Below are 25865 nucleotides of genomic sequence, written 5' to 3'. Positions count from 1 at the left end.
GTTGAGTTTCTGAGCACTGGATGTATGGACCATAAGGTTATCTTTTCTTAATTGCTGCTGAATTATGTTTGGAGTTCACTGCAATCCTGACTTACGACCCGGCTGGCACACGCACAAGGCTGGAATGTTAAAGGGGACTCGAGGGAGATCTGCGATCAACTTTCACAGGGACTCTTTATTTTTTACACTCGGCACCTTTCAAACAATCACCTTCACCCACAGAGGTTTTAATTTTCAGTCCCTCCCAGGCAACACTCAACCAGTACTACAGCATTCTGGGAGTGTAGTTCATCTGCAGCGGAGTTGTGAACATGTGACCACAGATCAGTGGACTACCCCCAATGGGAGAGACTGTGGTCAGTGAAAGGTGGGGGTGGAGTCATACCTTGCACACAGCTGCATCTGAGGAAGGCCTAAAAGGCTGAAATGCATTATGCGTGAGCTGTTTTAATAAAGGTCTCCCGACGCTTCCCCCAAGTGGCCTCCACCTCTTCTTTGTTGGAGTGGAATGCTGTGGATAGATATATATATATATGTATATATATATATATATATCTCATTCCCAACTCTCCAACACGTGGAAAAACGGAGTCGCACTCACACGATTGGCTGACATGCACTTTTATTTATCAATGGTGGCGGCAGTCCTGACACATTTCGTTCGTACGTGAATTTTTTCAAAGGCAATATATATATACACATATATATATATATATATATATATATATATATATATATATATATATATACATATGTATATATATATATATATATATATATATATATATATATATATATATTCACTGAAAAAACCATAGGTTTCAGGCCTTATATAGTTAGGAATTAGCATTTAAAAAAACCTTTGAAATTCACTGAAAAAACCATAGGTTTCAGGAGTTATATAGTTAGGAATTAGTTTTTAAAAAACCTTTGAAATTCACTCAAAAAACTATAAGTTTTAGTGGTGTTATAGTTAGCTGGACATTTTACTCATACAAAACCAATGAAATTGCTCCTATATAGTTAGTTGTACTAACTATATTTCGCGTAATTGTAATAGTGTATGAAAAGGTGTATGTGATTGTCACGTGGATGATGTCATCAGTGATGTCATCAGTGATGTCATTTGAGATGTCATCAGTGATGTCACTGACCAGGTCATGAATGATCTAATATGTGACATCATCAGCAGTGGATTGCGGGTGCGCGAAATATAGTTAGTACAACTAACTATATAGGAGCAATTTCATTGCTTTTGTAGGAGTAAAATGTCCAGCTAACTATAACACCACTAAAACTTATATTTTTTTGAGTGAATTTCAAAGGTTTTTTAAAAACGAATTCCTAACTATATAACTCCTGAAACCTATGGTTTTTTCAGTGAATTTCAAACGTTTTTTAAATGCTGATTCCTAACTATATAAGGCCTGAAACCTATGGTTTTTTCAGTGATTTTCAAAGGTTTTTTAAATGCTAATTCCTAACTATATAAGGCCTGAAACCTATGGTTTTTTCAGTGAATTTCAAAGGTTTTTTAAATGCTAATTCCTAACTATATAAGGCCTGAAACCTATGGTTTTTTCAGTGTTTTTAAAAAAAAGATGTGTGTTCAAGTACCATGCCCCAGTAGGCAGCGCTCGCTGTCACGCCCACTGGGGCATGGTACTTGAACACAGGTGGTGCCAATTGACTCTTGAACTGCTTTCAAATCCCAGCCCGTGACCAAGTGCTCAGGAAGCACGAAACGCGTCGGGCGTTTGAATCTGGAGGACATCGTTTTTACTTGGAGGCTGTTGTTCACATCCTGATTAAATGGCTGAAATACAACCTGTGGCTGTGAGGCTTTATTCAAAAGGGCAGACTTTGTTTGATGATTAAAAGCGGCCAGGCTCGGTCGCGAATGAAGCCCCGCCGCGCTGCGGATCTCCGCTGGTGTTTGATGACGCCAGCACTTTGGAGGGCCATCGGAGCCTGGATGCTGACGCTACTCTGCAGCCTTTCAAGTTTAAGACGTTTGTCTTCACCCCACTGAGGTTTTAATTTTTGATGGATTATTTTGCACTTCACGAGCCACTCACTGGAGTAATAAGTTTTTGGCACTACAAAGACCAGCAGGCAGCGCTCGCTGTCACGCCCACTGGGGCATGGTACTTGAACACAGGTGGTGCCAATTGACTCTTGAACTGCTTTCAAATCCCAGCCCGTGACCAAGTGCTCAGGAAGCACGAAACGCGTCGGGCGTTTGAATCTGGAGGACATCGTTTTTACTTGGAGGCTGTTGTTCACATCCTGATTAAATGGCTGAAATACAACCTGTGGCTGTGAGGCTTTATTCAAAAGGGCAGACTTTGTTTGATGATTAAAAGCGGCCAGGCTCGGTCGCGAATGAAGCCCCGCCGCGCTGCGGATCTCCGCTGGTGTTTGATGACGCCAGCACTTTGGAGGGCCATCGGAGCCTGGATGCTGACGCTACTCTGCAGCCTTTCAAGTTTAAGACGTTTGTCTTCACCCCACTGAGGTTTTAATTTTTGATGGATTATTTTGCACTTCACGAGCCACTCACTGGAGTAATACGTTTTTGGCACTACAAAGACCAGCAGGCAGCGCTCGCTGTCACGCCCACTGGGGCATGGTACTTGAACACAGGTGGTGCCAATTGACTCTTGAACTGCTTTCAAATCCCAGCCCGTGACCAAGTGCTCAGGAAGCACGAAACGCGTCGGGCGTTTGAATCTGGAGGACATCGTTTTTACTTGGAGGCTGTTGTTCACATCCTGATTAAATGGCTGAAATACAACCTGTGGCTGTGAGGCTTTATTCAAAAGGGCAGACTTTGTTTGATGATTAAAAGCGGCCAGGCTCGGTCGCGAATGAAGCCCCGCCGCGCTGCGGATCTCCGCTGGTGTTTGATGACGCCAGCACTTTGGAGGGCCATCGGAGCCTGGATGCTGACGCTACTCTGCAGCCTTTCAAGTTTAAGACGTTTGTCTTCACCCCACTGAGGTTTTAATTTTTGATGGATTATTTTGCACTTCACGAGCCATTCACTGGAGTAATACGTTTTTGGCACTACAAAGACCAGCAGGCAGCGCTCGCTGTCACGCCCACTGGGGCATGGTACTTGAACACAGGTGGTGCCAATTGACTCTTGAACTGCTTTCAAATCCCAGCCCGTGACCAAGTGCTCAGGAAGCACGAAACGCGTCGGGCGTTTGAATCTGGAGGACATCGTTTTTACTTGGAGGCTGTTGTTCACATCCTGATTAAATGGCTGAAATACAACCTGTGGCTGTGAGGCTTTATTCAAAAGGGCAGACTTTGTTTGATGATTAAAAGCGGCCAGGCTCGGTCGCGAATGAAGCCCCGCCGCGCTGCGGATCTCCGCTGGTGTTTGATGACGCCAGCACTTTGGAGGGCCATCGGAGCCTGGATGCTGACGCTACTCTGCAGCCTTTCAAGTTTAAGACGTTTGTCTTCACCCCACTGAGGTTTTAATTTTTGATGGATTATTTTGCACTTCACGAGCCACTCACTGGAGTAATACGTTTTTGGCACTACAAAGACCAGCAGGCAGCGCTCGCTGTCACGCCCACTGGGGCATGGTACTTGAACACAGGGGGTGCCAATTGACTCTTGAACTGCTTTCAAATCCCAGCCCGTGACCAAGTGCTCAGGAAGCACGAAACGCGTCGGGCGTTTGAATCTGGAGGACATCGTTTTTACTTGGAGGCTGTTGTTCACATCCTGATTAAATGGCTGAAATACAACCTGTGGCTGTGAGGCTTTATTCAAAAGGGCAGACTTTGTTTGATGATATATATATATATATATATATATATATCATGGCTACGTTGAACACATGTATCGCACTCGCGGGCGACTTACTGACCATATTTATTGGCACAGAACACACACAAGGCGAGTTTCGGCGACTGCCTTTCTCAATACAAAGCGGCAGCCGGAGACAACGCCATTGAATACAATCACTAATTCATTGGTGGTTGCGAGGTAACAAAATCAACAAGGGACTAACAACCTTGTTAAAACTATTTCGCCCATCTTAGAACATGCAATACCACACCCATTATTGCAGTCCCACAACGCAAATTCATTTATTTAATTGATTAAAAATTCAAAATTTGAAATTCATCTTGCCCTGGATGGGCTTGTGTCAATGTAGAAGTAAATTTACATTTTGTCAAAATAAACACAAAATTGTAATTTATAATCATTGCGAAGAATTCAATCATGATCACAAAATACTCTAACATCCTAGATTGGCATATAACTATGTACATATCTTCACAACATTTCATTGATTTGCGTATCAAGGACACTTTCGTTATTCTGCCAATAATCAGCTTATCCTCACTTGATCAAGGTTGATAATGGCGCTAAATTCAATTCCTACCTCTTCCACCATACTAATGAATGTACACATAAACAAAAGAAAAGAGAAATCAAGGTGACCAAAATTTCATTATCTAACTTTCTATATACATATTTACAAAGGTACCATACTAATTCAGAATGCTGACATCTGCGGTCCTCCTCCTCAACTCTGAGTCAGATATGTACTGCCAGCTCCTCTCCACTGTTTAACCCATAGGGAATTTTCGATTGTAGGTCTAGAGTATATCTCAACTTTCAAAATGTCTGGCCACTGGATAGTTTCTATCCTTGGAGGCAATAGCTCAGAGATGGTCAAGAATCCGTATTTTAGTCGGATGGATGATACTGCCGACGTATCGAAGTCCACACGGACATACAAGACAGTATACAGTGTAACTGGTGTTACAGTTCATACATTTTTTTATTACTTTCCGATTCTGGAGTCCTGGTACAGTGTAAGTTGATACTTTACGTCTGAATCTGCGGGCCTTACATTTCCCTCATGGGAAAAAGCCTTTTACAGAGTTGAAGCATGATTGTCTTTTTTTCTTGTACGAAGGGGCTCTGTACCAGATGGTCCTTAACTGACTTGTTCCTCCTGAAGGTAAGTAGGGGAACCTTAGAAGGATTTTCCACTAAGATCAGATCAGCTTTAAAAATGTGCCAATTCTTCCTCATTAGCTCTGATATTATTGACATTATTGGAGAAATCAGTGATCATCCTGCATTGACTCAATGAATTGTGATATTTAATAGACCTTTTCCTCCTTCCATTGAATGCTCCACTAATCAGATTTGCTCTCAATTTAGTGTCTACCTTCTTCTTTGCATTCATTAGGGTTGCTTCTGAGTATACTCCGACATGGAATCTTGACATGTTTTCGGCAGCCGCCACCTGGAGGTCACAGTCCAGTGAACAGTTTATTTTTATTATTAGCAGTTCCCCATAGGGGATGCTGCTTTTCAATTTATCCAGGTGGCAGCTGCTGGCATGCAAGATTGAATTGCCAGCCGTGGGCTTACGAAGTAATGTGGTACAAAGTTTCCAATCGGATACAAAGAAATGTAGGTCTAAGAAATAGACAGATGTTCTACTAATCTATCCTGAAAATGTCGAATTCAAATCATTGGTGTTCAGTGGATTGATGAAATCCTGAGCTGATCTTTCTGTTCCACTATTGATGATAAATAGATCATCAATATAGCGGATCCACACACAATATATATATATATATATATATATATATATATATATATATATATATATATATATATATATATATATATATATATATATATATATATATACACACGCACTGTGACACACATTATTACTCCTAGATGACTGTTTAAGCATCCTTAGATTATGGTAAGATATTCCGCCAACTAAATAGACCAGGCAGTTTTCTCGTTTTGCTCTATTGCATTCTTTCCCTTGCTTTTTCTGCCTAGTATTTGTTTGTTCAGGGGCCCTCTTTTTTGTTTGCTTTAAAGATATGACTAGCAGTACCATCTCATTTTGCATCTAAATAGCCGTTGAGTGGTCTTTGCTATCTTTTACCCACTGTGAAGATGCAATATTATCTCATCCCGCAGGCATAGCTGGGATTTCCCAACACAGAAACACCTTAGCATCTTTTAACACTGTCAACGCTTCAGCATTTGACGAACTGTAATTTCTTGCTAGATTAGAACACACCATGCACACATACATGCATTTTTACTTTCGTAGGGTGACCCATTGATTGGAGAGCACTGCTAGCTGTGATAGGTTTCCCAGTGTAGTGCAAATCTTTATGAATTTGTGACTACAGAGCGGGGCCCCCAGTGCTACCCATGGGGCACTGAATAAACCATTGAATAAACCATGATTAGGGTGATCAATGGGTCAAACAAGACATGAATATGTGCATGGTGTGTAACTCACCGAAGTTGATGTAGGGGGCTTATCTCACACTTAATACTGCTTAGAGATTTGAGGTCCTGAAAAAGGCCATCCAATCCGTAACGGCGATTCCTAAGCTGTAACATGTAGATCATAGATGCAGAGGTACTCAATTGCCTTGCAGCATCACATCAAAGCACATGTTTTGCAATCTGGGTTTTTAATGCTACCAGGGTAACCAACAATAAAGTATTGTTGTTCTTTGGATTACACCCTAGATAATTTTAACCACAATCTCTGTTCTCACTGCATTAAAAACCGCTTCCAAAAAATGGTAGAGCCCATCCAGTAGTACTGCCTGACTGAGCGAGGGGTCCTAAAATGAAGCATGCCCCTGGATATCCAGTAGTTGAAGATCCCTATACAAAACCTTGGGGGTTCCCATAGCGAGGTTCTAATGACAGACTGATCTTGTGAGTCGAGCTGACTCAAATTCAGGATTAAGGAGTCCTATCCTTTAAATTATAATAAAATAATAATAATAATAATAATATTAAAACATTTATAAAGCGCCTGGCTGCACAGAACTGTGTGTCCCCGCGCTAACTGCTGATACAATACAGAGATCCAGAGGAGCTGTGGAAATGGAAACTTAAGGGAGGATTACATGTTGGGGAACAAATAAGTTTTCAGTTTTGTCCGAAATCTCAGTTCAGATGGCTCCATCCGCAGGTGGAGCGGGAGCGCATTCCAGTGTTTAGAGGCTAAATACCTAAAAGATCTTCCTCCCATTTTGGCCCTGACGATTCGGGGGAGTTTAAATAGCATCATGCCAGATGATCTTAGGTTCCGGGTCGGACGGTGTATAGTGAGGAGATTTTTTAAGTACTCAGGACCTTTGTCCTGAGCAATGCGGTGGGCATAGCAAAGAGTCTTAAACTTAATCCTCTCCTTCACTGGCAGCCAATGGAGTCTGGTCAGGGCAGCCTTAGCATAATGTTTTGAAGTGGGGAACTGATGAGGATCTCTTGAAACCTTTCATCATTCCCTCCTTTGGTTTATGATGCCTGAAAATAGGTTCCATAAATCTATTGTTGAAACCTCAATAAAAACTCAAACAATTTGGTGGCAAAACCCTCCAAGTACAAGACTCAGTCTTCTTGAGCTCTTTAGCCCTCTTTGAGATTCAGTAGAAACTTTGTGAAGTTCGGGGAAAATGCTAAAGCACACCAATTCCGCTCAGCAAATTGTCTGAATCTGAATGATCTAGTATAGCCTTCTGTTGATCACCATGTCCTTCCCGAAACCAGTCAGATGTCCAAGACTGATCATTGCCAACTGGTTTTAAATTCAAGGCGTTTCCCTCCAGCTGATATTTTCACGATTGCTTTGCTTGCTATGGACTTAATTTCCATCTGGCCTATGGTCGATAATCATGGACTATCTGCATATCAGCAGAACACTTCGACCAAGGCCTGTGTCTTGTTTCTTGCACCTCATCTCCTTTACTCATCTAGTGCTCTGAGGAGGCATTTATACAGTTTTCAGTAATTTCCAAAATTGATTAAAAAAATAAAAAAATAAACATCAAAATTGAGCGATTTAAAGTGGCTGTAAATGGATGCATATGGCACTATAAAAAACACAGAATATAAAAGAATGCACAAAATAAGTTATGGACATACATCGGCTGGGACACCATTAATTTTTTTTACCTTGGAAGTCTATCAAGCAGAGTTTTCAGCTCTTCGCATATCAGCCGAACAAGGCCGCTTTTGATGTTACTGTAGGACACGTCTATCATGAAAATGAAGGCTGGTGGATTTGGAGGTTTGTTTTGCTGTAGAAACATAAACAAGTGTTGTATTAATGGAGATAGCAGGAATAAACCTTAAATCTGCAATCCTAATTTGGAAGATAAACATGTTCCCTGGTGTTTCACATATGGCTTCATTTAGCACAGACAGAACAATCTCTCTGCATCGTCTGCTGTGACTTACATCCAACAGCAGCTGCCAGACCCTTAAGGTGTGCCTCTGGTGGGCCCTTTGAACAATTGAATATGGCACTGGATCAGGGAATGCAAGATCAGTTAGTGGCATAAGATGCTTTGCAAGCAAGGAAAATGTCACCCACACCCACTGGCTGGATAGTAAAAGATAGCTGTAATTTGTGTGTAGTGAGTTCCTCACAGTCCTGGGCTCCAGTGACACTGCCGCCTCTGCACCAAAGATATCTACACGCCTGGGGCCGGGGCAAGACCTAGCAAACAAGAAGTGCCCGAAAGACTCAATGTAAAATGATCTGACTGCTTCAGCGATGCATACAGAAGGAACATTAGCAGTCCATGTCCACACATGCAGACTATATTTGCCACCAGCTCCACGTCGTTTATGGCACTATATTTGTTGTCCTGGGACTTGCGCTTACAAGTCGTTCTAATCAAATGTGTCAGTCCAAATGGTTGAATGGAAACAACTCATGCCTACAACTCCCAGAACGCATGTTATGCTACGTTAATTGTAGCAGCTTGTCAAATGAGAATCCAGGACTGCAATGTGGTGCCTAGATAACTGGATCCAGGTGGCAACCCTAAAGCATACTGAGGGTGCTAGTTAGAAAAAAGCATTGGTAAAGCATCGATTTTGCCTGTGATTAATAAAAAGCTCTACACATTGGGCAGTTAACAAGAACACACAAGCAGTGATCGCTTTACACTACAACTAAGTGTCGATCCATTCAGAAGGCAATGATACAATTAACTAATAAAAAGTCTAATATGCTTTCATGAGCAGTGAGGGCCTGCTTGTAGATGAGGCGGCTCTGAGGGACAACTTTCTCCCTCTTTATTGAGACCTAAAAAAAAGATTTAACAAAGTCTTGCTGGCACATAATGCCCACACGCATACTGTGCAATCCTAGACAGATATGGAAACATGTTGGATGCTTGAGAAGTGTTCACAATTTAACAGGCTTCAACTATCTGTCCCGTATTTAAAACGATTTAACTTGTATGCCTCTACAAGGACAGGCCGATCGTGTGTTCATTCCAAATGAGCAGGAAGCATTTTCCGGATCTGGGGAACATGTGGACATTTCTACCTAAGATCCCTACTTTAACCCGAATATTCTAGGCAAATGCATTCAGGCAGTCTGCTTAACAAAAAGTTAACACATATAAACCAGCTCCTTAAATTAACAGAGGGAACAAATTAATACAAGCATTAGAAATGCAATTGGGCTCGGATTTATTTGAGTTTGAGCTAATGGCATTGTAAATGCCAAGGTATTATTGCTATGTGTTATGGAGTGTGTTCATGTGGTGTGTACTGCCAGTGATCTCCTTGTGAGTGTGAGAATATTGCACCGTTACTGCCTGTGATGTCCTTCTTGTGAGTGTGAGAAGCTTGCACTGCTGCTGCCTGTGATGTCGTTCTTGTGAGTGGGAGAAGATTGCACCTCAGCTGCCTGTGGTCTCCTTGTGAGTGTAAGAAGCTTGCACAGCTGATGCATGTGATGTCGTTCTTGTGAGTGGGAGATGATTGCACCTCAGCTGCCTGTGGTCTCCTTGTGAGTGTAAGAAGCTTGCACAGCTGATGCCTGTGATGTCCTACTCACTACTCTACTCACTACTCTACTCACTACTCTGCACTCACTACTCAACTCACTACTCAACTCACTACTCACTACTCTACTCTACTCACTACTCACTACTCTACTCACTACTCTCCACTCACTACTCTACTCACTACTCACTACTCACTACTCTACTCACTACTCACTACTCACTTCTCTACTCACTACTCTGCACTCACTACTTTACTCACTACTCTACTCACCTCACTACTCTACTCACCTCACTACTCTACTCACTACTCACTACTCTACTCACTACTCTGCACTCACTACTCACTACTCTCCACTCACTACTCTACTCACTACTTTCTACTCACTACTCTACTCACTACTCTACTCACTTCTCTACTCACTTCTCTACTCACTACTCTGCACTCACTACTTTACTCACTACTCTACTCACCTCACTACTCTACTCACTACTCTGCACTCACTACTCACCTCACTACTCTACTCACTACTCTACTCACTACTCTACTCACTACTCACTTCTCTACTCACTACTCTGCACTCACTACTCTACTCACCTCACTACTCTACTCACTACTCACTACTCTCCACTCACTACTCTACTCACTACTTTCTACTCACTACTCTACTCACTACTCTACTCACTACTCTACTCACTACTCACTACTCACTTCTCTACTCACTACTCTGCACTCACTACTTTACTCACTACTCTACTCACCTCACTACTCTACTCACTACTCTACTCACTACTCTGCACTCACTACTCTACTCACTACTCACTACTCACTACTCACTACTCTGCACTCACTACTTTACTCACTACTCTACTCACCTCACTACTCTACTCACCTCACTACTCTACTCACTACTCACTACTCTACTCACTACTCACTACTCTACTCACTACTCTGCACTCACTACTCTGCACTCACTACTCTACTCACTACTCTGCACTCACTACTCTACTCACTACTCTACTCACTACTCTACTCACTACTCTACTCACTACTCTACTCACTACTCTACTCACTACTCTACTCACTACTCTACTCACTACTCTGCACTCACTACTAACTACTCTGCTCACTACTCACTACTCTACTCACTACTCTACTCACTACTCTACTCACTACTCACTACTCACTACTCACTACTCTCTACTCTCTACTCTCTACTCTCTACTCTCTACTCTCTACTCTCTACTCTGCACTCACTACTCTCTACTCTCTACTCTCTACTCTCTACTCTGCACTCACTACTCACTACTCACTACTCACTACTCTCCACTCACTACTCTACTCACTACTTTCTACTCACTACTCTACTCACTACTCTACTCACTACTCTACTCACTACTCGCTACTCTCCACTCACTACTCTACTCACTACTCACTACTCTACTCACTACTCTGCACTCACTACTAACTACTCTGCTCACTACTCACTACTCTACTCACTACTCTACTCACTACTCTACTCACTACTCACTACTCACTACTCACTACTCACTACTCTCTACTCTGCACTCACTACTCACTACTCACTACTCTACTCACTACTCTCCACTCACTACTCTACTCACTACTTTCTACTCACTACTCTACTCACTACTCTACTCACTACTCTACTCACTACTCTACTCACTACTCGCTACTCTCCACTCACTACTCTACTCACTACTCACTACTCTACTCACTACTTTCTACTCACTACTCTACTCACTACTCTGCACTCACTACTTTACTCACTACTCTACTCACCTCACTACTCTACTCACTACTCACTACTCTACTCACTACTCACCTCTCTACTCACCTCTCTACTCACTACTCTACTCACTACTCTACTCACTACTCTACTCACTACTCTACTCACTACTCTACTCACTACTCTACTCACTACTCTACTCACTACTCTACTCACTACTCTACTCTACTCTACAATAGGAGCTCGGAGCTCCGCCCCACTTCGTGGTGACGTAGGCCGAGCCCTAAAAAGGGTTTCCCTGACCACCTTATAAAACAATTCTGTAGAATCAATTACTCGCCATACAAATTGTTATTTATCTGTTGAGGGCGCCAGGTTCCTTGCTCCACACTCAATTTTATACTCAGGCCTAGGGAACTGTTTAAATACTGCTTCAATCGGGTTGTGATCACCATGGTCTGTGGAAACCACTTTGGCGTCCATTAAAAAGTCCTCTAGGGGAAATATTAAAATATAATCAATCAAAGTAGCACAGCCCCTACCTCTAAATTGTGAGAAATCAAATGCTCCATCAACTCTGTACAACTGTTGCAAATGTGTGCTCTACTATGCAGTTGAAGCACTATAACATTTAAGAAATATATATATATATAGATATCAAACTGATACAAATGATACTGACAGAATTAGACATATAATTTGCACTTTTGCTGCATAATGTAGGTAACCCTGCAGCATAATTAGGTGACAAAAACCTCACATTGAATTACTGTAGCATGTGCACATATGTGCACTATATCCACCTATAGTGAATGGTGCACACCTGGCACGAGCTAGAGTGATTCGCGTGTCATGGGGGCACTTCTTGTGTAAGCTGTGCAGGGCCTCTCTCTGTGCGCCCACCCCGTGAGGGGACAGTTGTGACTCAACATCATCATCGTTTTGTAAATTTTCCTTCTGCTGCCTTCTAGGGCCTGGTAACCGTAACTGCGTATTTTGATGTCAAGTGAAACCTGCAGCTTGTCACAGGTGCCAAAGAGCAGACAGGGTTGCCCACACTTTCTTGTAAATATCACGCTTGCCGCGTGGCACTGGAAGGAGCCCGTGGAATATAGGGCTTTCCCCACTTCTCGGACGAGCTTGGAGCAGTCCCCGCGGGCGGAAGCTGCATCCATTTTCCAGTTGCTCATATACCGTTATTATAAATATAGCGCCGCCAAACACGCTTTATCTCTGCAGGCAGCTGCCTGTGGCAATTTCACAGACCTGAAAAGTGGAATAAAAATGTCATGCAGTTTCTATGTTTAGCAAGGCGCCATGGTTTGTTATTCCTGGTTTTGCCGCCGCAAGGAATCGCCCCCAAGTAACCTAAACAGAACAATGCTTTTTGTACCGCGAGGCGGCCCCTCCTGCTGGTCACGTTGCAAGGGTGGGGGGCAACATATTTATATTAGTGTGGCACTGCCAGCGAAGTGTGCCCATGCTAGAGGCGACGGCGTACTCACTATCACATGCAACGCTCACCTTTACCTGCGACTTTCAGCGCTCACATTTCCAAGCCCCGGCAACGTGATCTTTTTTCCTTCGGGCTTTTGTTCTTTGTCCTGCAACAGGTTCCTTGCTTGAGGCCACTTGTTGCCGAAAGGGGCCGCCCGGAGGCAATTGTCAAGTGAAGTGGGCATCATTGCCGAGGGGGTGGACCAGTGTTAGGGCCGGGGGAAGGATTGAGAAGAGAGAATAGCCAAGTTTGACACCGCGATCAAGGTATGAATCGGATCATCATAAGGCAACACCCTCCAGTCGTTCCAGTTGTGAGGGGCGAAGGACACGTCAAACGCCGCTGTGCTGTGACCCTGCCCACGCACTGAAGGGCGCCCCCGCTTGCACATTGCCCGCCATGCTGTTATCTGAGTGTGAAACGCTGAAAAGTGTCATGTAAACTGGTGTGATGATACATTCCATGCTGAAGTGTCTGTGCTACCTGCAGGGCCGACTCAAGCTTTAATGTTTTATAATAAAACGGCTTTAAACCCCGTTTTTTAAACCACAGACAAAAATAGTGCAGCGCAGCGTGCGAGGAAAAAAAGGAAATGGCGCCCTTTGGAAATGAGAGTATTCAGGAAACACAAGAACTACAGTGTGGACGAGCATGTATGAGTCATCTTCTGTAAGGCTCGCCTGCTGCCTCTCCTCTCGTCATTTTACGTTGAACGCGATCACCGCTCAGACCATCTGGATTGCATTACACGTGCACTCTGACAGCTCCTAATTAAGATTAATAGTCTGCCGTGCGCGTAACCGCACAGAAAATGCCAACATGGCCGCCTAATGCCCTATGGCATCAAGACTACTACAAAAACAGCACCGCGACGACCAATCACCATTCAGATAATAAAAAAAGCTCGCGCACTAAGGAATGTTTCTTTCCCGAGCCCTAAAGAAACTTTTTTTTTTCTTTAACAAAAAGGAGCTCGGAGCTCCGCCCCACTTCGTGGTGACGTAGGCCGAGCCCTAAAAAGACCGTCAAGTGGTCTGCTTAACAAAAGCCTGGAGCTCGGGGTTCTTGACTCTCATATGCCACAAACAATGGCAAGCAGAGGATAATTATGGAACAGGACTCCTTACCATACGTGACAAATATGTAAGTGAGAAGGCTCTGCAACAAAACCTGCTATTGTGTCCTCATTTCACACCTGTACCTCCACATGGAAGGATGAAACACCGCAATACATTTAAATAATTGATATTTTCATGATCCGTAACACAATCCACGGGTACGTAGCTCTAAATGTACAAAATGTCCTGACCCACTCTCTACTCCACACCCCATCTGCTCATCCATGCACACAAGAAGCATGTTTGAAGAAACTGCTGGTTCTGATGTTAAGCACAATTGTAATGCAAAAGGCATCTTACCTGTAGCGAACGTGAGAGCCATAGTCTGAGTCACTGAGCGCACAAAATGAAAAATAAACTTTGAGGCTTTTGCGGAGGGCGGTGCTCAGGGAAGAAAGTGAGGCTTGGAGCAATAAATGAAAGAAATTAAAAACTGAGCTGCAGAGAAAACACTAAAACTGCGTATCAGATGAGTGCAAATGCGGAGGACTGTTTCCTCAGCATCGTCCAAGTTAGTTTATTAGTGAGGTTCATTTGAATATCTGTAGAGTTTGGAGTGACATCATACCTGTATCGAATGTGAAAGTTATGATCTGTGCCACTGAATGTGCAAAATGAAAAATAAACTTTGAGGCTTTGTGGAGGGTAGGGTTCAGGGCTGAAACCGAGGCTTGGAGCACGATGCGTTCCAAGCCTCATGTAATAATAAATGAGAGCAAAAAAACGAAGGTGCTATGCACGCTTAAAATGTGTGCAGCCAGGGGGAGAATGATTTCCGCTGTGCAGGGGAGATTAGGTAAACGAGCATGGCGCAAGCGCTGTGCAGGGAACACATAAAAAAAAAGTGCCCCAAAAGTGGATGGAAACAGTACTTCAGCAGTGGGAAACTGATAAGGCAAGCAATCAAGTGCAACAACATGAGGAAACACGAAACTTTGCTACAGCCAATAGAAACAGAGGAAAGTTGCAGGCACAGGGACCAATAAAAAGCAATGAATGTAAGCCAATTTTAAGATCTATTTAATACAAAATATGTTACTAGCACAGCGCTGGGCAGGCGAAAACTAAAAATGTCTGCTTACGACAAACATCATGGTGTATTACATCCATAAATGCAATCATTTCACAATCATGGTAATAAACACATCCAATAATTCGCTTTTGTTCAATTGTACTTGGAGAGCAGTGTAAACATATCTTAAACAATGAAATGTTCTAAGTGCACTAGTCATAAAGGAATATGCTATTTAATTTAAATCATTCCGGATGTAGCCTGCTCTATGGTGTTCAACAGATACATTAAATGTACGCTGCATATGCATTATAAATCCAAAAAAACATGTGTAATTATTTCCACTTTTATTGCAACAACTGTGGATACTGCAGGTTATCCATTTGTGTGAACAAGTTCAGTGCCAGGGAAGCTCTCAACTCTGCAACCCATATTGCTCCTGTTCAATATTTTAGTGAAGGTTTGATATCTGCTCCATGTGCAATGTCTATTTTGTGTAGGGATGGGTGAAAGAGTAATATCTTCTGAAATATGCGTAATATAATAACAAACGTATCCATGACTACAGAAGAGCTATCCCTGCTTTTGTCTCATATGCCAAAGACAGGTAGTATTAAATTAAATGGCTTAAGAAGGACATTGTATCCCCATTCAAAACACAAAAGTCCATCAGTTCTCCTTCTACGTTCGAGGACTTTCCCAAAACTTTAATTAGAATCCAGGAAACAGCCAAATTATCTCTCGAAAAATTATGCTCTTTTCAGCTATCCTTCACAATCTTCTTCTAGGACAGTCTTCAATAATCGACTAATGTCCACTGTACAAGAGCCAAAAGACAATGTCTGCGTCTCTACTTGAGAACTGTAACATGGTCTTCTATTGCCCACTCTTACAAGCTACATGGGAAGTGTGGAAACCAGCCAGCCTTGGCAGGATAGTCCTTCAAAATGTTGTACTGATGTTCTACCGAAATACTGAGTTTTTAATCTCAACCCGTACTTATACTGACTCCACAAATTGACTACCAGCTTATTGAAAAAGTAGGCAGACATGGGGTTACCAAAAGTAGCTCTAAACCCATTTGTAACTAGACACTTTGTACAGCAGTTAATATTATGGAGTTGATATATGTGTAACTCGATATAACGGACCTCAATATTTTGACATCCAACCCATCGGGTTAATAAGACTAAAAAAAAGGGAATACTGCTCTGTATATGTAGAGGGTCACAATGTAATTCAGGCTTCTAAACTGGATTTGCAAACCTCGCTTTAGCGACTTTCTTTTTTAAGTGTGGAATGGACATTTTGTTTGGTGGCCTTTGGAACTGTGTGGATATGGCACCAATATTTTACTAGCTCAAAGAAAAAGCTGAACAAAGAAATATGTTTTATTTAGATAAAGTGAAAGCCTGCTTCAAATGACTTGAACGTTTGCGCACAATGGGATGGAAAGCTACCTACAGAACCAACTGGTCAATACACAAATTAACTTTGATGTTTCGAGGTGAAATGCTTAGATTACTTATCTGTAATTTAGATTACTTTGATCACACATTTTTCGTCCTAGAAGTAACAGCCTGCCCACTCTCCATACAGTACTTTTACCTCAACATTCTTGACTGGTCATAGTTGGCAGGATGATAAAGCAGTGATGCTAGTTGCTGTGTCTACCGGAAAGGTGGAGTGGCCAAAGCATAGGACTTGCAGTGAGGCAGCGGCGGAAAACAAAACAGCAATCGCTTTAGTTTAGAAGGTATGGGGTTTGTGTTTCAGGGGTAGATTTCAACAAAAACTAAGTGAGAGGAAAAGGAATGGGGTTGAGGACGTTAAGGAGAGTAAACTGCCATGAGATGCACACCAAAAAAAGAATAAAGTGATAGATGGACATCAAATGAATCGGACATTTCAGTCCATCCTTTTTTGGGGCTTGCTGTGCCTTTTTATACAGAGACCAGCCATATGCAACACCGACTTAGTCCTGCTCCTAAATAACAGTCCAGTGCAGAATGCAAGTCTAGGTCCCCTCCAGATAGGAACACAAGCAACCCAAGAGCATAATGGCCTATTCGAGAGTCATCAGTAAGGTGCACCTTGACTCCAATGGGAAAGTGAGCAAGAGAACCATGATGAGACAAACTGGCCGCACTTAAGGCCGGTTACTCGGAAACCAAAAAAGATAGGCAGAATGCCTGCATTAACCTTAACATCCTGTAATTACTGGAGACTGCATACTAGTCCTTATTGTTCCTCACTGTCCTTCTCGACAGAGGCGCTATATACAAATTAGACGGGCCTGACTTAGATCTTGGTGGATGGGTTACTTTGTCACAAAGATCTATATCAGGCCACTGGCTTTTCCCCAATAGAAACAGTTCAGCCCGAATTGCCAGGCCACATGTCTTCCGGACGCGAGTACAAGCAACCGCAAGCAGGTTTTGGCCTATTTGTGGGTCATCAGTGAAGCGCTCCTTGGTTCCATGGCACAGTGAGCATGAGGAGGTGTACACCAGCATCTCCTGTCTATTTTCCTTTAATCACTTGTTGCATCCAGGCTAACCAGTGAGCTGCGATATTGCAGAAGCCATGAAGCTGTGTGTGGTAAAGCACGTGCAGCAGAGCTATACGTCTGTACCTTGCAGGTCAAAGGTTAAAATCTGACAGAAATGACCCTGTCAGCCTATCGTTCTTCTGAAAGCAATAACATGAGCGTCAACTATGAAAGGTATTATTTGGTAACAAACTTTGCAAACTGGAAGAAGGAATATTGTGCGCCGTTAACAGTATTTAGGCTATTCCCTTTATAGGCAAAACGCTGAACCTAGGAGCCATTGAGCGAGAAGAACGACCTAACTTGTACACTAGAGGGCGGCAGAGGGCTTCTCCGTCCATCTTCCACAAGAATACGGAACACTCAATGTCGAGACTCCTCGTTACACTTCCCTGATCCGGCTAAGCATGTCTAAGCAGCATCAGACGAATCGAGACAAATTATACAGGCGAATGATTTCAGCGAAACGTCGAGGCTCCTCTTAGTACAAGTTACAATAACTAAAACAAAACACTGTGTATCCACCCCAAAGGGCACGTGCTTCACGCGATCTGAGTGGATATTGTCAATTGGAAACATGAAGAGACCCAGTGCTTGAGCAAGAATGGGTGAAAAGCAGGCTGCACGCTCCAGCTGTCCTCTGCGGGGGAGTCGGTGGAACTTCAAAAGGAGGGAATCTCAACCTTGTGGAGCTTGGCCTGAGTACCTAGAGGAGAGACCACCAGCAAATGTGCATCTGGAGACAAAGCTGGGCCAAGGCCATGTAACCGATTAGATGCTGGAAACTAAACCTTCAACTGGGACCAGTGCAGCAAAATCAGAATAGATTATTCTGGGCCTGATTCCGAAGAGCTTGAGGAAAAAAGTTAAAGCATATGGATGCATTTTGTACACACGAAGGCAACTGTAGTTCATGGGTCACTGACTAATATAGAAAGTATTGCTACAACTAGGTTGATAATTTACTATAGAGTCAAGCATGAGCTGATGTTGCTCAATAAGACAAAAAAAAGACCGTGTGCATAAAGGATGTGGATCCTCGTACCCGGGCCCGGTGTGAAGTTTATGTAAGGATTAACATCAACAGCAAACTTTTAGCAAACGATGTTTTTCGCCAATTAAGTCCAATAAACAATAAAAGTAAGACAGGAAAGACAGAACAAGTCTGGTCTCAAGAAAAAATCATCTTGGACACCGAATATCAATACCGTGTCTAAAGACATAGAAGCCTTTGAACGCAGTGTAGATAGGAGCGTGGACGATCTTTTAAAACACAAACACTAGACAAATCATAATCTGTCCAAACAGGAAACGCTGGCTTTGAGAGAATTACAGAATAAAGTGGAAGTGACCATCAAGCCAGCAGATAAAGGGGGAGGCATTGTGGTCATGGACACTCTGGACTACAATAAGAGGATGCTATGTCTGTTACAAAATATAGAGCACTACAGACCAGCACACATAAATGAATGGGCAGATCTTAAAACCCGTATAGACGCCCTCTTAAAATATGCCAAAGATGACGACGTCATCTGTGAAGATGAATACCTTTTTCTTAACAACCAGAACCCCACCATCCCCGCCCTTTATGGGCTTCCCAAAGTCCACAAGGACATCAATAACCCACCAATGAGGCCCATTGTGTCGAGCATTGGTTCCTTGACTGAACCACTCAGCAAGTATGCGGATATATTCCTGCAACCTATAGTAGTCACCCAAAAGGGGTACATCAAAGACACTGCAGCAATCATTCATAAATTGGAAGGACTTGATTTTAATCCAGACAATCAGATTCTAGTTACTTTGGATATCGAGGCATTGTACTCGCACATTCCACAAAATGCAACAATAGATATGATTAAATCAGTGATTAAGACGGAAGATCGCGATCATACTGCCCATGAACAATTTATTATAGATTGTGTAACAATAGTGCTCAAGAACAACTTGTTTCTGTTCAACAAGGAGTTATTTAAACAGACCAAAGGCACCAGCATGGGGGCTACCTGTGCTCCGAGCCTGGCATGCCTTTATGTGGCACAATTTGAGGAACAGCATATATACAATTCCATATCACCTTTCTTCGAAAACATCTCGATGTGGTCGCGCTACATCGATGATGTTTTTTTCATTTGGAGTGGCCCTAGCGAGACACTCGGTGAATTTATCTCCTGGTTGAACCTAGGCGATGAGAATTTAAAATTCACGTCACACAGAGACACACAATACTGTGAATTCTTGGATCTCATTATAAAACACACTGATGGCCACCTAAATGTTGAATTATATACTAAGCCAACTGATAGGAATACCATGCTTAGATATGAAAGCAACCATCCCCCAAGTCAGGTGAACAACATCCCTTTCGGGCAGTTTCTGAGGTTGAAAAGAAACTGTACAATAATGAAAGATTTTGAGAAACATGCAGAGGTCTTAAAATCTAAACTCATTGACCGAGGCTATCCCAAGAGACTAGTACGCCACGCATATAAACGGGCAAAGTACTACAATAGAGAGAGTTTGTTAACCCCTAAAGTTAAAAAGAACAATAGTTCTCAACCAATCACCTTTGTGACTAACTTCAATTCAGTGAGTAATAAACTCAAAAATATAATAAACAGGAACTGGCACCTCATAAACGATAAGCAACAAAATAGACTTCCCAAACCTATTTTTTCCTTCCGTAGGAATCGCACAATTCGTAACAGTCTGGTACACACTTATAGAGATGTTCAGACTAATAAACAACAAAGTATAGACAATGCCCCGTTCCCTACTGGAACTTTTCCTTGCTCTTCATGTGGCAACTGCAATAACATCATCCGTGGAAATATCATTAAAATAAAGGATGCAGTAGCCAGACCCAATAAATTCATGAACTGCCGGACTAAAAATGTAGTATATCTAATTAAGTGCCCGTGCGATCTGATCTACATCGGTGAAACATCGAGAGAGATCCGAATTAGGATCAATGAACATAAATCTGCATTACGGACAGGTAGGAGTGGGGCCCCATTGACGGACCACTGGAAAACAGCAAACCATGAAGTGAAAGATCTGCAATGGTGTTGCTTGGAAACAGTTACCATCAATGCAAGAGGAGGAGATTTGACACAGAAAAGGAAAAAACGTGAGCAATATTACATGTCCACCTTTAATAGTGTCCGGTCAGGTCTCAACACTAGAGAAGACTGGGAACGCATTGTATAACAAGTAAATAACTTGTGAAAAGAAGTCTGATACAGTATAATATTCCCTGGGCGTATAATACTGGAAGTGGAGTTGTACTAAATTCAAAATATCGTGTAAAAAAAGTTTGCCATTTGAACACCAATCTCAAGATGTATAAACAATGAGTGAGTAGTAGTACAAAAATCCCCTGACTACTAAGATTGGCGCTCTAGCATGTTGGATATAATTATAAAGAAATGGAGAGTGCGGTAACCTTTGGACATGGACATAATTGAGACAATAATTGCTGGTGCTAATGAAAGATGCTGGCAATTCGTTACTGCCAAGTTCCACAATTATTTATTTGTTTTATGGACCAATCTCTCTCCTTTTTTCCACACAGCGTAGAGACTTGTCTTATAAACGGCGATTAATATTTCAAGTCGCCCCACATTGCGTAACTAGATAAAATGGCAGCAATAACGCGCTGTTACCAAGTGATTTAATAAACGGCGATTAATATTTCAATTCGATTCCACAATGCGTAACTAGATAAAATGACTCCATTTAGCTTTTTTAATGTCAGATAAACCTGACACTAACACTGGCAGCAATAACGCGCTGTTACCAAGTGACTTAATAAAGTTTGTACAACATCAGCAGCGCATCATGTGACCTGGTGTGAACCAATGAGGAGACATCTTCCAATACCCTATCAGGATCGGTCTAGTACTTAAGACCTGAAATGTAACCATGCCCGTCATCGCGTGATTAAGACGCCGGAAACGCTGTATCGATAGGAGCAGGGAGGCCGACCCTGATTGAGAAGGTAAGCACGGTCCTAAACCGTTTCATTGCATGAATACCAGTCCGGCTCGTATATCTTACGGGCTTAGACTTAGTCTGTGTTCGAACGCCAACCCGCCGGGGTGGTATTGTTTGAGTACGGGCAAGCTCGGAGAGTTTACATTCAGACTCGTCTTGCGTTTCTAACGCCCTCAAACATGCAATAGACTTAGTCTGTCTTCCAACGCCAACCCGCCGGTGTGTTGTTATTATTAGTGAACGGGTAAGCTCGGAGATTTTAGATTCAGACTCGTCTTGCGTTTATAACGCCCTCAAACATACAATAGAAATTATAAATCTCGAGGGGTACTTTTTAAACAATGTTACAGCCCTGTTTTTGTGACACTGCATTGAATTGCCTGATGCATGTGACTTAGAACAACGAGAGTGGCATCAACTAAAAAGGCAAATCCCGCGTATATATCGTGGACTACGTCTACAGACAGTTCAGCTACTAAACAAAGCCTACTTTGCACATAAATAAACGATTTAGCTATTAATAAAATCGCTAGTCTAAAATTATAAAATAAAAATTTGTTCATTTTTTATTTTCATTTATCATAGTGGGAGGTCAACCCCCAAAAAATTACGGTGCCCAAAGCGACAAGTTAGAAGTCTGCGGCTACATCGTTTTTGCCATTATTCAAATTTGGGTAAGCGACTTGATAACATAGCTTAAAATGTTTTTTTAACGAAGATACACTTTATATATTCCAACGATGTTTTGTACTTTGTTTGATTTTATTATAGCCTTACCTCATCTTCCACATGTAAGGACATTGGTGGCTCCTATCATACAAGCTCCAATCCGAGTTAAACTCGGTCAAGGTATATATGTCTATGTGCTCTTTGTATGAACGTTGAGGGCCTATAGGTGTAATTAAATGACACCGTAGAACAATAACAAATGCATCTGATTTCAGATTTATGAACATATAACGCACTGAGATTGAATCTATTCTTCATTTCATCACCTAATATGCTGCTTGACTGATCCAAGTCAGAGGAATTTTAATACCCTCAGGTAACCATCCATTTGGTTGTATATACCCTATAGAGATTGATAAATCCCAAGTAGCTATTATAGCTATGATGTAGAGCGTACCCCAAGATTCTGTTTCTTAACAATACCAATAGTGTAACCTGCGTAGTTGAGGATGTGTAATTTGAAGATAATGTGTTCAATAAGACACTGAGGGATTCTGTGAGAAAAATGTATATAATGGGATAAAGATGTTGTTGGTGCTGACTTGTACAAAATAGATATCATGCAGATATAAAATATTAATTGTCTGTTTTTTCGTAGAACTGGTCCTGAAGAAGGTTTTTATTCAAACCCACAACCGAAACGCTGCGTCGACCTTTGTTCTGATGAACATTTTTAATGATTGTGTTTTTTTGATGTTTTTTATAAAGTGTTATTTGAATGTACTTATATTAAGTGATGAGTTAACCAGTGACAATAACAAAATCGATAATATGTCTAAATAAATTTTGTACCAACTTGCACAACATATCTCCCCTTTTTCTTTTTCTTATTATTCACGTATCAATTATTTTATTGTAGTTTTTATCAGTTTTTATTGTTTCTATGTATAAATATGTATATGACGTATATAGCTAGTTGATAACACAGTGTGTTTCTATTCTGGTGAAATTCTAATTCCCACATACACCAACGTAGGTAACACAATTTGTGTGATTGGTATTGTTTAGAACAACAAGGTACGCAGTACTAGTAGAGATCATTTTTGTGACTCATGTAGGGACCTTGCCACAAATTCCTGTTTCGCCAATTAAGAACATTACTTGCACAGATCTTGATCAGAAGGTGTTTAAAAAAAAGACTATGTGGATCCAACAAAGAGAGCTCCTTCTCAGCACGTGACGGTTTATATGACTCGTCATCTTTCATGCTTCACCTACAAAGAGATAGATTCAGGACAATCAGGCAAAGCTGCGTGTGATTCGGGATCTGAGTGCCATCTGCCTTAGGACGACGGAGAGTGTGGTTTCTCGTAAACATTAAAGAGCAAGAGGGGATCACAGCAGGAAGGGGACCCCAGGAGAGCTTCAGTCAACATTGGAGAGAAATTACACAAAAGTGGCCTTCTTCACCTACTGTTCTTGATCTCCAAAAAACTAAAAATTATCCCAGAGCGACTTCCAAGGGAAGGTAGTCAAAAAGGGAAAAGATCCACAGAAGTGAAGACTAAGACAGGAGTCACAGACCCAAAATTTAAAGTATGGAATGACAGCTGTCAGCTTCATCAGGAGATCTATTTTCACAAGATAGCTTAACACCAGGGAAGAAAGTAGCAATCGCCTAGACTAAAGGGAGAGAATGACTTCCAACGCACAACTTCTACACTGGACGGAATTCCATAATGTGGGAGAGTTGACAGGTAGAGAATAACAAGCATTTGCAATGCAATAGGTCTCGCATTGGCAAAAGTTTGAGCTATTGACATTGTAAATGACAAACCTTTTATCTATGTGTTGGTTTTGAAACAGATGAATGGCATTGTTATTTACAATGCGAATAGCTTAAACTCTCGCATTGTAAATGACAGTGCCTTTTATTTATGTTTTAAAAAGGAAACATAAATAAAACACAATGTCATTTATAATACCAACAGCCTAATGGTTTGTGCCACAGTGGGTCAGTGACAGACTGTCCTCTTTCACAGACCCATCCTGTGGTACTGTTCACTGGATGCCAAGGGTTTGTGCCGGAGTGGGTCAGTGCATACTGTCCTGATTGTTGCTGTGTGTTTTTCCTTCTATCTTCCTGTCTCTTCTCTGTCTGTATGCCCCTGTCTGCCTCTACCGCCGATTCAGAATCATATTGTTTGTCTGCCTTTCTATCTTCCTGCCTTGTTATAGGTAGCAAGCGCTATATAAATGGAATTTACAAGTACCCTTCCGCAGTCATCCTTTGTTTGCATTGCTCCTCCTGAACTAAAGCCAGAAGAATGAACTTTGAAGCACCAGGCAAAATGATTGTGAGAAGTTGGCCTGATATATGATGCTCACTAGTTCTAGTGATCACCTTGTATCAGTCCAAACAACCCTTATGGTGATTGGTTGTAAGTCAACCTTATAGACCAGCTATCCAAATGGTAGCATGGACAAAGCAGGCTTAGGCTAAACTCTTTTGGCATGTGAAGCCAGCTGTTTTACCACAATATAATCCCTTGAATACCAGATGAAAGGACACCACACAGGTTGTTATGAAAATAAACAGTATATTTATTAATAACAAACACCTCTGAACTCTTTATGAGGTCAGAGGGCTAAGCACATGACAATCTCTTACGAAAAATACGATAAGTTGCACAAAATTACAATGGTGCCCTAGGGGCACGACAAACCATATACTAAGTAAGTGGAATGTGAAAGTCAATAGAAGGAATGGAGCTGTCCAGAGGCTGTAGGATCGTTGGGACCACGCTACACTAACACTAGGCAAGTAATAGGAGGCCCACGGAACGAGTGTGCAGAGTGTGAACTCACACGTGAGATGCGTAACAACGTCTATGGACAGTACAGTTCAAGTTAAAGGTGAGTACGGACAATCCTGACTAGGTAGGACTAAAACGACTGTAGAACTTGACACTAGGACAGTTAAACTACCCTTGAGCACCGAAATGCTCTCGTTACCTCACCCACGGGCCGCGGGTGCATAGGTGTCAAAGTGCGTCGGGTTCTCGCGTTGAAGTCAATGGAGCCTGAAAGAAAAGATGCTGCAGGTGACCAGGAGGAAGATGTCCGGTGCAATCCAAGGGTGGATTGGTGAAGAAGGAGACCTGAAAGCAGAGGGGACAATGTTCACAGTCACTAGCCAGTGACTGGAGTGGAACCAGGAAGGAACCAGATGTCGTCGTCGCGATCAGGTGAAGAGTGGACGCTTGACTCTGCAGCCACGTGGACCAGGAGGTGTCTTCGACGACCAGGATGGAGGCACGAGCTGTCCCACGCAGGCTCTCGCTGTCGGCGGTGTTGGATCCGGAATTGGCGTCAACAGGCCTTGGCAAAGGCAATCCACGCGGTGAGTGAAGAAAGCGTCTGGTGCG

General features: G+C 42.3%; 1 protein-coding gene and 1 long non-coding RNA gene across 2 annotated transcripts in view; one reads left to right on the top strand and one right to left on the bottom strand.

Moving 5' to 3' along the window:
* The window catches only part of SEC24D (SEC24 homolog D, COPII component), a 425192-nt gene that overhangs the window by 120043 nt on the left and 279284 nt on the right, over positions 1–25865 (bottom strand). The window contains exon 11 of the mRNA XM_078675943.1: positions 7993–8117. Coding sequence (XP_078532069.1) covers positions 7993–8117 — 125 coding nt within the window. The remainder of the gene's footprint in view (positions 1–7992; positions 8118–25865) is intronic.
* Positions 22715–23301, top strand: LOC144818476 (uncharacterized). Its single transcript, XR_013607113.1, has 2 exons — positions 22715–22813; positions 23096–23301. It is a non-coding gene; the product is annotated as an uncharacterized LOC144818476 (long non-coding RNA).

Source organism: Lissotriton helveticus, chromosome 2_1, assembly GCF_964261635.1.
Source record: "Lissotriton helveticus chromosome 2_1, aLisHel1.1, whole genome shotgun sequence".
NCBI lineage: Eukaryota > Metazoa > Chordata > Amphibia > Caudata > Salamandridae > Lissotriton > Lissotriton helveticus.
The sequence above is the reverse complement of the archived record's forward strand: the minus strand, read 5'-3'. Positions and strand labels throughout refer to the sequence as shown.